The following is a 15,013-nucleotide window of genomic DNA, read 5'->3' on the forward strand; positions in this document are numbered from 1 at the left end:
TTTCCATTGTTCCTTGATGATTTATTTTAAAAATGAGTCTATACTTGCTGTAAGTGGTAGGCCATTAGGTCAAGTATAACAAACACCTTTGAACAAACCAATACTCCAGCCAACAATTATAGATCGTCTTTTTTAACATCATTCAAATGGCAAATGTGCAGAATGGACACATTTCATATAAATTATACTACTCAAAAAGGAAACAGAGATTCCATACAGCCAGTCTTTAAAATAAAGAGTCATTTATCATGACAAATGCATTTTTTGCATAAAGATCCCAAATACCAAAAAAGGCAACAAAAAGTTTAAATCAACCAAAGACTGTAATAGGGGTTTGGATCTTGTATGAATTATGGCACTAAATGCATGGATTAAGGGAGATTGAGTCTAAAACACAAACAGAGGACATTCCACTATTATCCCTTCATCCACTGCTATTCAAGTCTTTGGACACAAGGTGGGAGACTAGCCTTACATGAGATTTAGTACGCAGTTCACATTCTGTTTCCTCAACCAGCACGCAATAGACAGTACCGGCATATTGTGTGCACTGGCCCCTTCAACTCCTATGTCACTGCTGGCAGATGTGAAGTACAAGAGGTGGGCCTCCAAATATTAGACTTGAGGGAATGGGATGAAAGAGAAAAATAATGCAAATGATTAAGCAGCCAGGGTTTCACGAAGAACATGCTTTGCCTCCTAAACACTTGCAAGATCATGTATTTGGAAGCTGGTGGTACAAAAAGTCAGATATAGAAAGAAGGCTGACAGCTGGGGTACACCGGCTCCTGTGGGATTCAGTGAGTCGGATCAAGCAGCAATGGTTTCTCTGTGATGTAATGAGGATAAAATAGCTCTCTCTGCTGAGTGCTGATTACAGGCACTGTTGTGGATCCATATTTGACGAAGGGGGCCTTTGTTTAAAAATGGTTGTAAGGCCTACCAACACAAAAATATATCTGTATCTAGCATTTTCTGGGAAAGGACATTTTTATTAATGCAAATCCAGCAAATTAAATGTTCCAATTAGTTCTAATTTGCAAACAGACATCATGTAGAATAATATTTAAAACAGCACAAAATAAAGGATAAATAGGTATATGAAGACTTGTAAGGGCACAGAGTGTTTCCAGGGCAATACTCTGTGTCTCATCAGTCTATACCAGTCCAAACTGTCCCTTTTAGCTCAAGAGATACATGTTCCTAACTGTCATTATCAATCCTGTGGGCTACAAGAGAGAGGAAAGACAAAACAACAAGAGATTTTAAATGACAATTGGGAATAGCATTCATCCTCACTGCTGGTAAACATAATTAAGCATCTGTCATCATAAAGTCAGGATATTAAGAATTAAAATAATTGCTCACATTGTTTTGGTATCCTGAGTGCTTCTGTGTCACCACATAGAACTTGGTGCATCACACCTCTGAATTGATACAGCACCTTCAGACTCTTCTCCTCACCTACACAGGGGTCGTAGAAGCCCGGTAACCCAGCCTGAGGACATGCATGGAAAAACATCCAATTAATATCTGCAAGAGTGTTTAACATTAGGGGTGCAGCAGTTCGGTTATCTTTTGTTTGTTAAACATTTTGTACAACACTAGGACCCTCAAAGGGGAAGTTCACTTCCACAACAAAAATTTACAGATAATTTACTCACCCCCTTGTCATCCAAGATGTTCATGCCCTTTTTTTCTTCCGTCGATAAGAAATTATGTTTCTTTAGGAAAACATTCCAGGAATTTTCTCCATATAGTGGACTTCAATGGTCATTTTCAAAACAAATGGACAATTTGTATTCTTTCTAACCTCAAATTCTCGTCTTGTCTTGTCTCTGCCATGCGCATGAGTAGTCTGTGTAATCCGGGTAAATACAATTAGGGTATGTCAAAAAACTCCCGTCTCGTTTTCTTCTTCAACATCAAAAATCACCCTACATCACTGTTTTCCCTTTGATCTTCTTTGCATGTTCACTTTGTAAACACTGGGTCGGTACTTTTGCAGCGATGTAGGACCATTTTGAAGTTGGGGAAGAAAACGAGATGGGAGTTTTGAGATATACCCTAACTGTATTGACTGTATTGAACCGTAAAAAACAGAGTTCACATAGACTTAGACAAGATGATCGTTTGAGGTTAAAAAGTATAAAAATTTGTCAATTTGTTTTTGAAAATGATCATTTTGCTAGATAAGACCCTTCTTCCTCAGCTGGGATCATTTAGAGCCATTTGAAGCTGCATTTAAACTGCATTTTAGAAGTTCAAACTTGGGGGCATCATTAAAGTCCACTATATGATGTTAATTCCTTTTTTTTTCCTCAAGAAACAATTTCTTATTGACTGAAAGAAAGATAAACATCTTGGATGACAAGGGGGTGAGTAAATTATCTGTAAATTTTTGTTCTGGAAGTGAACTTTAAAGCAATCTTTTTTATGCTGTAAGCTAAATTTCAGAAATGCTAATTTTTTTTTTAAATGTCAGCACCATTCAGCTGATTCAGTGCTCAAATAAACAATTCTTATTGTCAATGTTGAAAACCAGATGTTCTGGTTTATATATTTGTGGAAATTGATAAAAGTACAGAGTTCAGAAGAACAACATTTCTATGAAACTGTAAATTTGTGACATCTTAACTGTCTTCACTGTCACTTTTAATGAATTTAAAGGATTAGTTCACTTCTAGAATAAAAAATTCCTGATGATTACTCACTCCCATGTCATCCAAGATGTTCATGTCTTTCCTTCTTCAGTCAAAAAGAAATTAAGTTTTTTTGAGGAAAACATTCCAGGATTTTCATATTTTCCATATAGCAGACTTTAAAGTGCCCCTATTATGGATTTTTGAAAATTACACAAATTGCTCTGCACTGAGGGTAAATCTCTTAGGGTACAGTTAGGGTATGTCGAAAAACTCCCAAATCATTTTTTTCTCCAACTTCAAAATCATCCCACATCGCTGCAGAAGTACTGACCCAGTGTTTACAAGGTAAACATGCAAGGAGGGTCAAACGCCCTTTACTAAAATAAAGGTAAAACAGTGATGTAGGGCGATTTTGAAGTTGGAGAAAAATGAGAAAATGAGACCGCATTTTTAACCTTTAATCCATTGAGTACCACTGAAGTCTATATGGGGAATAATCCTGGAATGTTTTTTATTCAGAATTTTTATTCTGAAAGTGAAGTAATCCTTTCAAAATTGTTGCTCTTGTGTACTCTGTAGCATGCAAAATATGTATTTAGTTTTGCGTGTTGTGGTCGTTCTATGCAGCTTGTAGGTCTCTGGCTAACCGGCTAACAGCAACATCTGTTCGCTAGCAATTGTCTAGAAATATGTCGTTGAATAGTGAATGTTTGTTGTTGTTATTACTTGGAGTTCTGATAAAGAAAAGAGCAAAACAATAGTGTACAAACTGCAGTGCTTTAGCAATACGTTTTTGCATTGTGCTAACACATATACTAAGGCTGTTTGGGTGTTTACCACCAGGTTGTGGGTTAGAGTAATGCTGATGGGCGTTCCATTTCTGAAATGTGCTGCACGCAGTAGACCAATCACAACAGACTGGGTCATCGGACCAATCACCGCAGATTAGCGTCATACAAAGGAGGGGTATGGACAAATGATTCTTTGAGTGATTAATTTGGGAGTCGTTGAGCAAAAAAGGTAAAAAAAAAAAAGACTATGAAAGTGCTTTTTGACCTTGCATGCCAACCTGTTTTTGAGGACTCCCAAAACCAAAATATGAACCTTTCATAATCCATAATAGGGACACTTTAATAATATTCTCCACATAGTGGACTTCAATGGGAGCTAGTGGGTTTAAGGTCCAAATTGCAGTTTTAATGCAGCTTCAAAGGGCTCTACACGATCCCAGCCAAAGAATAAGGGTCTTAGTGAAACAATAAAAGCCCTTTTTTTGTAAAGAGCTTTTGACTTTCTTTGCACGTTCACTTTGTAAACACTGGGTTGGTACTTCAGTCTACGTCACCCGTGACCTTTCCAACGTGAATATGTAATGCGTGAAGTTGAGCTAGTGCAAGATGAGCATTTGTGGTTAAAAAGCATATCATTTCTTATTTTTTTTAGAAAATGACTGATCGTTTTGCTAGATAAGACCCTTATTCCTCAGCTGAGATTGTGTAGAGCCCTTTGAAGCTGCACTAAAACTGCAGTTTGGACCTTCAACCCGTTGTGTCTCCTATATGGAGAAAAATCCTGGAATTAATGTTTTCCTTAAAAGCCTTTATTTCTTTTCAACTGAAGGGAAAAAAAGACATCAACATCTTTGATGACATGGGGGTGAGTAAATTATCAAGAAATATTATTCTAGAAGTGAACTAATCCTTTAATGCATCTTTGCTGAAAGCTTTTTCTTATAAAAAAAAAAAAAAAAAAAAAATCATACCAACCTCAAACTTTTGAACTCGTGTACATCTTCGTTTATAATTGTTTAGAATTTTCATTAATTTGCAGTTTGCCTTTCCATTTCTTTCAGTACAGCAATACCAAAGATACACTTAATATTTTAGAAGCAAAAATCAAGCTTTGGAAAGCACATACAAAACATACAGAAAACCTTAAACCTAGAATAAAACTAGATAAACCCTTTTGAGAATTCATTGCTGTTCCAATAACCCTCTACTCTCATCCCTTATTTGTCTTCTGGACCAAAAGCAATTACAAAGCAAGCATAACTGTGCTTTACCTTAGAGGCTTCTGTGAGAATGAGCTTGGAGTCCTTCACCAGGCACTGTAGAGGGACCGTCACATCAATGACCCTTGCCCTTTCGTGCTTACGGCTGTTGTCTGTCACAAACTTGCCATACCAGGCGTTGAGGATGATCAGACCTGGTACACAAGAAGATTAAGTCACCAATCCTCACTCGGCACAGAGTTCAAATCATAGCTTGATCTTGTTCAATGCTATCGGGAGTTACGCAGTCGTACCCATTTTGGACTCTTCTGCTTCGATAATTCTACGCACAGACTCTTGCATCAGCAGAACCTAGAGAAAAGAGTGATTTCAAATGAGACTGCTTGTATATGCACATAGTGAAGGCACACATTTATCACCCTGACACAGCGACTGATGTGCAGATAAGAACGATAGCCTGACGCTAACTCATTGTTTCTGTGAACACAAAGAGCCTGCCGTGAAAGTTATGACCACTTTAAACGGTCATGCGTTATAAATTATTTGCAGCGTATTTAGACGTTATGAACTCACAGCTGCTTCTGCCTCTTGCTTCTTCTTGGCAACGTCTGATGCCGAGCTCTCCCGCTGCTTCTCGAGCTCCCTGAACAAAAGACGGAAGGTTCAATTTTAATTTACTCATTTGCTCTTTTACTCACAGTTTCACAGCCATTTAAACGGATTTCAGTCTATTATTTTCCAGACTCACAGGGGACAAAGGTTGGAGAGGAGGAAGTCAACTGGCCAATAAAAGACAACAAAATAAAACAGGTGGAGAATGCTACTGCACATTTAATCAGCTAAAAAGGCTTACTGTTCCTGCTGAGCACGAAGGTAAGGTCTGATAACTAGCCGCTGGATGGCCAAGTAGAACACAAGAGGTCCGACAGTGGCATAAAAAACGGCGCTGGGTAGAAGCTGATCTGTTAAGTGAATTGGGAAGAAGTACGTCTGGCTCGCACGGTTCAACCTGGGATAGGGAATAGGAAAAAATACCATGATTTCAGAGCTGCTGAAAAACTGCTACTGGGAAAGAGCTGCAAAATGATCAAAAGCATTTTACTTGATCTTGAGAGAGACGCCTTGAGGTACTCCGACACTAACTGTAGCGCCGAGGACACTGTGTCGACTGATCTTAGTCTCAGCACCGTATTCCACCACCGTACCGAAAAACCCTGACCTGCAACACAAGTGCTGTTATTTTAATTTAACAGGCTAGAAACAGAACATGAGAATCATTAAGACGCTTGGTAGTGATTAGCCACAAATAAACTGGAGGTCATATGAACACAGAATCTAGGATAGTTGCATTTGCACTGCAAGGACAAATACACAGATTTCCTATTTATTTACATTGATTAGACCAGCTGTTTTTAACAGTAAGTCTATGACTCCTAGGGAGTCCACAGCAGTACTTGCCATATAATATTTGATCTCAAATGTGAAATAAGCAACCAAAAACACAAGGCTACAAGGCTAACCTAATTCAACACAGCTTGAACTAAAGATTGAAATAGGCTGTACGAATACGAGGAAAGGTGAAATTCAATGTATATGTGGTTTTCAACTTCATTTGAGCAGGGTTCATATCCGATTTTATCTGAACTTGATGCAAACCATTTTTTTTTATGTTTACACAAAGTCAAGAAAAAATCTGTGCCAAACAGGGTGAGTGATGTAAACTCAACCCAAAAAATGTAAAACACAATGTGAACACAAAGTATAACAATGAAAAATTTTGATAAAACAGAACTCTTCAAATACAGCAAATGAATAATGTCCCAAACCCCCCCTTCCCCCCAAAAAACAAATACAGTTAGTTTCAGTTAATAAATATTACAAATTATTGGGTATAATAATATTCAAAACTCTTTAAACTAATCAAATATAGCCAAAAAAATACAACTACAAACTCTATGCAAAACATAAGCAAACAAAGGCAGCTTTCACAGATACATACTTGACAGAGCCCTTGATCTTGGTCTGGTCATCATCCTGGAATTTGTACTGGTAGCTCATCATGATAAATGTATGTGGAATTCCCAACTATGGTAATAAAAAAAAAGATGATGAACAGTGTTTGAGATAAAACACTGGAATAAAGCTCAGGGGCTGCTGCGCAAAAACAGCAACTGACCTGCACAGCGAAGGTAAAATGACTGCTTTTGGTGTCCCTGACGATGCTGGTGTTCATGGAAGACTGCGTTCCCCAGCGCCACTGTAAATAACCCATAGTGTTCTTATCCAGGTGGCGCGCAAGCATAGTAGTGAGACCCGGCCGTATACCGCGGGATGAAAACTGCATGCCACAATGAGCTGTCGTGAAGCTAAAAAACAAATATTTCTTAGTATATAATACACTCAATATCATGCAAACAGTCAAAATATACATTTTTTTTTAACAAAAAAGAAATTAAACGATAATTCAACTAAATTACTCAAAAACCACAGAGATGTGCTGTACTTACCAGCGTGAAGTCAAGTTACGGAAAATCTTTAACCCAAAGAGAGGGCCATGTGTGTCTCCTGCCCCAAACTCAACCTGTATTAAACATGTATGAATCATACTCAGTTACATGCTCAGGAAAAATGATAATCCAGTACATTATTTAGGGCTCTACAGTGCGACCATTTCAGTCGCATTTGCGACTGAAAACTACTGCATGCGACTATGAAAAAATATTTAGGAGCACCAAGTGCTACTGACCCGATCAGCATATTTGTGTTTGCACTGAGGGGAGCTTCAAAGGTTTCCACGTGTTTTTGCAACATTGAGTAATGTATCACAAACATATTTCACAAATCCTTTCATAAAGTGTGAGAGAGTGTAAATAAGTGATTTACTGTGCAGTGTAGCGATGAACTAAGATGAGTGACAGTTTTAAGTGACTTACATTGCCTGATTATAACACTATTATCTGATTTTGCTCCATTTCATTGTCAAAAATAGTTTGAAACAAGTCACAATTGAGCCACTGCACATCTCCATTCAAACACAGCAGTGTTTCGTTTATGAATGAACGTTTTTTTTTTAATGAATCTAGTGTGTCAATGATTAAATTTCCCATTCATAAAGATAGTCACTTGCTGTATTCCTGAATGAATAAGCCGTTTGAACGAATCAAAGGAATGAATAATTCAGTAATTAAAACAGTGACTTGCTGCTACCTACTGGCAGTTTTAGTTTCATTTTAAAAGTATCTTTTCAGTTATTTAAATCATTTAAGACTTTTGTATTCAAAATGATATATTTAAAACATTAATCTCAACATGAATTTATGAATTGCACACATGCAACCTCTGAGCCTCATTAAACATGAAAATAAACCTAGAAGCCATTTTTGTGTTCCTCTGTGCCACCTCTGTAGCATAAATTAATTTTGTTAATACTGATTTCATCTGATTAGTAACTTCTTATAATTCTACTTGTTCTTATTCTGTTGTTTTAATTAGACATTTTAAAAAGCTTATAAAATATATACAAAAAAAAAAAAAACTGACATAAAAGATGACATACTTTTAATAAAGTTAGAAAAAGCCATTACAAAATTCCCCTGTAAATCACTTTCAGGAGTCAAATATCACCTTGTAATGGGAAGGCAAATTTTTGTTTAGATTTTTTGATTATTGATTAGAATGTGCTCCTGGAATTTTGACTGTGCTCCTAAAAAGAAAAGTAAGCACAGAGACCTGTTTTTATGTAAAGCATTAACTCAGGGCTGGCCAGATTTGGTCCTGGAGGGGCGATGTCCTGCAGAGTTCAGCTCCAACCCCAATTAGACACACCTGAACCAGCTAATCAAGTTCTTACCATGCATACTAGAAACATCCCAGCAGGTGTGTTGAGGCAAGTTGGAGCTAAACTCTGCAGGACACCGGCCCTCCAAGACCGAGTTTGGGCACCCCTGCATTAACTGAAAGCACTTACTTCTCCCCAGCCCTTAGCTGATGTGACACGTCGCAAGGCCAAGTTTATGTTTCCTCCCCCATTGCCGTTGTGTGTGGAGAGAGAGCCAGAGAGAATGGCTGTGTCTGAGGTTGTCAAAGGGGCCTAAGGGAGCAGGGATGGACATTAGATTAAGATCAAGGTCAACGACATATAAGTGTTTCCACAATAAATACCAGTAAAAATCTTTGAAAAGAAAAGAAATAGCGCATCTAGTTTAAAACAAAAAAAGTCCCCTAGAAAGTTCTATGTACTTTTTCATGTTTCATGGGGTTTTTTTTCCCCTAAAAAACACTAAAACACAAAAAAAAAAAAACACTTTCATTTTCAAGTTTGGGTCCCACTTAATTTTAGGTGGCCTTAACTACTATGTACTTACATTTAAATTAATCATTTGACACGATGCACTTACGATATACATACATGTTTTTACATTGTACTTATATTATAAAAATACCTGCATGCAATTCGACCTGTAAGTAATTTCTGTAATTACATTTAGAGTTACACTGTTGACCCATCCTTTATACCTTAACCTATCCTTAAAATTACCCATACCACCAAACCCGTCCCTAACCTTACCTGTATCCCACCTGAATTACAGCAAAAGTGTTTTGCAAAGTACATAGTAGGTAACGCCATCTAATATAAAGTGGGACCCAAGTTTGAATTTAATGGATTAAAAATAAATATATTTTATTAATTCTGTATATTTACCACAAAACACATTTTTAGAATAAAAAGTGTTTCAAACAAATACAAACAACGTGTATAAAAACAACGGGACCAAAAAAAAAAAAAAAATCATCACGTCACTGACCTAACTGACCTATACACAGGAAACATATTTATATGTAAACACATAATTCATAATTTCCTAACAGACTGGAGTTACTACATTTTTTGAAAGAGGTCACATGCTCAACAAAGCTGAATTTAAACAAAATACAGTGAAACCAGTAATACTGTGAAATATGAGAATTTTTTTTTTATATATTGTAAACTATAATTAATTTATTTTTGCAATGAACAAGCTGAATTTTCAGTATCCATCAATCCATTGTCACAGGATCCCTCAGAAATCATTCTAATACGCTGATTTATTGCTAAAAATGTGATATGATCAGCAGTTCTTATCATAAGAAAAAACAGTTGTACTGCTTAATATTTTCTGGAAACCTGATACATTTTTCAGGTATTCTTGGAAGAACAGAAAGCTCAAAAGAACAGCAGGGTCACTCCATGTCAAATCAAACAAATTTCAAATCCTTCCGCAGCTCATAACTTTAATGCTTCTTGAGTTACAGGCACACAAGTTTTGGAAAAAGAATATTTATGACAGTCAAACAAGTATGTCCCATGCTATTGTTTTGATAGAGGAAAACATTTTTCAGACATTGTTCTTTAAATAAAATATCTATATGTATGTGGCTGTATGCGAAGTGACCAATATTTGGTTTTCAACCACTGAAAATGGGTAATATTTAACAATATGGACATGGAGCCTCATTGAAGTGCCCATATCTCTGGGACTGAATGATGTAGGGCCTTGAAAGATTAAGATTATCTTTAGCGATATCTTAATACTTCTTGAGTTATAGGCATGCAAACTTTGGAAAAAGAATATTTATGGCACTCAGACAGATATGTCCCCACAGATATGGACCCACATTTGGTTTCTAACCACTGAAAATGTGTACAATTTAATAATTTACTCTTAGAGCCACACTAAAATTCTAGTATCTCTGGAACCGAACTACACAGGGCTCTAAAAATGACAATGCCTAAAGGAAAGTTTCTTAAGACCCAATGTTTATAGGGCATTAAGATATATTTAACATTTTTTGAGTGACAGGCATGCAAACTGTGGATATAAACTTGAAAAGTGCCGTTTCCCCATTTTTGAATGGTCTTCATCGGCACATAATGGAACATAGACGGCTAAAGTCAACAGATTTTACTTTTACTTAACCCCCTTGTAATTTGGGTCTGAATCTCAGATGAAAACAGCCATTTTGACCCCCCTCTACAAAATAGTGGATTACTCAGTAAATATTCATCCATTACATTTTGGCTTTCATCACTATACACATCTATCTTTCTTCAGAAAAAATATTAGCAAATTCAAAAATTTGGGCCCCGGCTCAATTGGTTGAATTAACACGGAATGACCCAGCACTTACTTGAAATAGAAATCTTTTGTAACATTACAAATCTTTATTGTTTTAACTTGCGTTCTTCCTGACTAAAAGTATTTGTCTTTCATAATAAACACAAATATCTTCCCGATCCATTCTTCTGAACAGTAATGTATCTACAACAGTATGCATTAGAAGAAACATGACATAAAAACTGTACCTCTATAGACTGGGATATGTGCATCTTGTTGATCTCAATGTGCGGTAGGCCGCCACCACCGCCAGAGATCTCTTCATAATCCTCCTCATAGCGATCAAAGAGGTCTGTCGCATCAATACCCACACTTATTGTCCCCTGAGCAAGACAAGGAACAATCAGCGAGACCTGTATTAATGATGACAGCTGCTGCTGCTGCTTTGAAGGCATTAGGTCAAACCTTAGGGTTGGTCCTTTGCTGTAGTCTTCTCTCGTCTCTCTCTCTTTGAAGTCGCTCGTACTCTTCACGGATCTCTGCTGGCGTTCTTTTCCTCTCCACAACCTAGACATCATTATTGTAGAGAGCACAAAAAAGATGACACAAAAGCTCACAGGGAAAATGATTTGCTTGAAATGTTATGGAACAATGGAACGAATGCTAAGGGATTTTTTAGTCTTCTGAATCTTCAACTTACCTCCCATCCTTCCACATCCAGCCCTCTCTTCCCATATATATCATAGATTGCTCTAGATTGTGGGTCACTTAGTACTGCAAAGGAATATAAATCACAATCATGAAATATTCAGGACTTGGTATTAAAAACTTGCTTTTAGTAAAGAGAAGCTGTCTGTTCACCCAAAAACTGTATGAATATCTCAGGGTTGTTCCAAACCTGTATGACTTTCTAGAAAATATTGTGAAGAATGCTGGTAACTAAACACTTTCAGTTTTCACTGACTTCCATTTGAATGGTCAAAACATACAATGGAAGACATAGCTGAACTAAAATGTTTTGGTTATCAAGATTCTTCAAAATATTTCTTTTTTAGTTCAGTAGAAGAAAATGCATGGTTTGGAACAACATGAGTGTGTAAATGATGGGAAAATATTACATTTTGGGTGGACTATCCCTTTCAGACACAACAAAACACTTCCTTGACAGTACAAACAGAGACATACCACAACAAAAGTGGCTTGCATTGTCAAAGGCTTTAAAAGTCTGAGTGTGCAAAAACATTGTACCTTCATATGCCTGGTGAACCAAGTTAAAAAGCTGCTCTGCCTGCCTCTTAAGCTCTGGATCTCTGTGCTTATCTGGGTGGTAGAGCATGCAAAGACGGCGATATGAAGCCTTGAGTTCATCCTGTGTGGCCTGGATATAAAGTTAAAAAGAAAGCATTCATCATAAACTTAAACTACAGCATTGCTCTTGGGAGGACATAACATTACCTTCAAGCAAGTCCAAAAACAAGTTCAAAAGTTGTAATCAACACAACTGAAAATCCTTTCAATACTTCTTTGAACACATTAAAGTAAGTTAGCTCAAAAACGTAAGACTTTTCGTTCCATTCCAATAAGTTTGACAAAGTGAAAACGTCAAAATTACCATTTGATTATACTGTATACAAAAAAATGGCTGTCAATCCCTAACATTCTTTATAACATCTCCACAAAAGAAAGTTTTACAGGTTTTGAGTAAATGGTAAAAGATTTATTAAAATAAATTCTTTAAAACTCAACAGCTGGCAAAAACAAAACTATCTTGTTTAATGGGTGTTTTTATTATAATTTGTGGAGTTTTCTTGATTGAAGTCAACACTTTATAAAGAGTTTCACTTTTAGAGTTGAGAAGTGCTAAAAAGAATCACTTGGTTAGTGTTTAAACTCGGTTCTTCCCGTTTAAGTCTAAAGAGAACATAAGGCATTTACATGTTATATGCATCAGCTCTATTAGTGAGCATGCAGTCAAATTCCTGCATGAAGACAATGATAAGTAAGGGTCACGGTGTGCTGACTGAGCCACAGCTTAACAACATGCTGTCGGATCCTGTTTAAAAGCGCGATACCTGAAGCGTCAACATTTATTATTCACTTGCAGCTGTCTCACCGTAATCTTCTCTGTTAATAACAATATGTCATACCTCTCTGCGGACGTTTAACAGAGAATAATAGTCATCATTGTCGATTTCATCTTCCTCCAAGGCCGCCGCCATATTTACCACCTTTCATCCCCGCCCCAGCGCCAGATCAAACTACGCTGATTTTTGGTGTGCAGAGTCGGAGCGCGTGAAGGTCTTCAGCGCCACCCCTAGGATGGGAGGAAACACTGACCATGAGGATGTAGGGGTGAGTTCTTTTGGGCCTGTCCTAATAGGTATCTATACTAGTGGTCTCAAACTCAATTCCTGGAGGGTCACAGCTCTGCAGAGTTTAGCTCCAAATTACACCTGCTTGGAAGTTTCTTGTAATCCTGAAAACCTTGATTAGCTGGAGAGAGAGAGATATGGGGAAAAATGGCAATGTTTTGCATTCTAGTTTTGCATTGCATTTACACAAATATCTACTTCTGACTGGTCCATCTCTGATGATTGTGGCAATGCAGTTTACAATCATTGATAAAAAAAAAAACTGTCAAATAAATATATTTTTGATATAATGCATTTTAAATTTCATATTTTTTGGACCAGTTTAAACATTTTTTTTTTACATTTTTGTTCCTGAAATCCACCTTTTTGCTGGGATCAGAATAATCCTTTTTTTTTTTTAGGATCGAAAGTATCAAACTGAGGATTTAATCCAGATCAAAATCAAGATTCTATTTTGTGTTCTAACTCGAATTCAGAATCCTTTTTTTTCTTCTGAACACCCCATGTCAAGATTTTATCCAATCCAATGGGCAAAATCCGATCAGATTACTTTTAAACAACAGGCCCTGGAGCTGGGTAGTAACTGATTACATGTAATCTGGATTACATAATCAGATTCCAAAAATTATGTACTTGTAATTAGATTAAATTACATTTTAAAATACTCGCAATTAGACTACAGTTACTATTTTATGGAATACATGATTACATATTTACACAATAGCAATACATTATTCATAATATATTATAATATATTGATTCTCCCTAATTCTTCTTGTTCGTCTTTTAAATTTTCCATTCTAAAATAGCCTACTGCTTATATACAATCACAAAGTGTTCAAGATTTGTGGACAGTCACACAAAGACCAGTCAGGTGGTGAAACAGCATTTGATCACTGATTTACAAAAAAATCATTTCAGGTTTAATAAGTGTTTCAACATTGCCTCAACTACTGATGAACATATTTATTTATTTTTATTTATTTATTTAAATTATCACTCTGTAGGCATTTCTATGTTTAACACATTAAAATGCACAAATTCACAAACTTTTTTGTCATCTGATCCTCTGTTACCTAATATATTTACTTGAAGTACCCCTCAGATTTTAAAATAAATATTTTAATAATCAAGTATCATATTTGCATGTTCATTGGTTCTCTTAGGTTGGTTATGATCACATGACATACAGGCAAACAAATAAAACGTTATATATATATTTTTTAGTAAGCTATTTATTTTGACTGATTTTAAAATAATTCATTTGAATTTAACATTTTGTTATGATTTAATGAATTATTAGTTTTTCAGTAAAATCATAAACCCTATGCAGTTCTTTCACAAACACAACAAATGGAATATATTTTCATATTCTTTGTATTTGTATGTCAATATAGTACAATATTATCCTATTTAAATCAATGTGATCAGTTTTGGGGAAAGTTACTTTCAAAGGTAATGCATTACAATGCTGAGTTACTTAAAAAAGTAACTAATTCCGTTACTTAGTTAATGCGTAATTTGTTATGTTACTTTTGTGTTACTTTACCTGGGCTAGGTTTGCCTATTTGTTTATTACTAACCAAAAACCCAAAAGTTATATTTCTGGCAACTGTAAAGACCCTTTCACATCAAAAGTGACATAAATAAGCCTTGGGCTGATGGAAGTGGCTCTGTCTCTGCACCTCACTCCCAGTTTCCCTCAACATGGGGACAGGAGGGATGTCAATGAATAAACGAAAAAACAAAGTGCATTACTTATTTGGAAAAGTGACTCATTGTGAATCTAAAAGGACTGCATTCCTCTATAGTTACTTTAAAAAAGTAATCTGATTACATAACCCAAGTTACTTGTAATGTGTTACCCCCAACACTGAATGTGATAACCAA

The 15,013-nt window shown here is 36.2% G+C and overlaps 1 protein-coding gene across 1 annotated transcript; it reads right to left on the reverse strand.

Annotated features, from left to right (window-relative positions):
* Nucleotides 1–36: 36 nt before the first annotated feature.
* dnajc11a (DnaJ (Hsp40) homolog, subfamily C, member 11a) lies at nucleotides 37–13,002 on the reverse strand. Its single transcript, XM_051096049.1, has 16 exons — nucleotides 12,899–13,002; nucleotides 12,000–12,129; nucleotides 11,452–11,525; nucleotides 11,217–11,318; nucleotides 11,000–11,134; nucleotides 8,624–8,746; nucleotides 7,164–7,237; nucleotides 6,833–7,022; nucleotides 6,656–6,741; nucleotides 5,759–5,875; nucleotides 5,510–5,665; nucleotides 5,230–5,299; nucleotides 4,950–5,007; nucleotides 4,708–4,850; nucleotides 1,369–1,498; nucleotides 37–1,229 (listed from the first exon to the last, which is right to left on the reverse strand). Exons 1-16 carry the CDS (start codon nucleotides 12,968–12,970, stop codon nucleotides 1,204–1,206), a joined length of 1,686 nt encoding a protein of 561 aa, XP_050952006.1. The 5' UTR covers nucleotides 12,971–13,002; the 3' UTR covers nucleotides 37–1,203.
* Nucleotides 13,003–15,013: the final 2,011 nt, after the last annotated feature.

This window comes from Labeo rohita, chromosome 23 (assembly GCF_022985175.1).
Source record: "Labeo rohita strain BAU-BD-2019 chromosome 23, IGBB_LRoh.1.0, whole genome shotgun sequence".
NCBI classification, from domain to species: domain Eukaryota; kingdom Metazoa; phylum Chordata; class Actinopteri; order Cypriniformes; family Cyprinidae; genus Labeo; species Labeo rohita.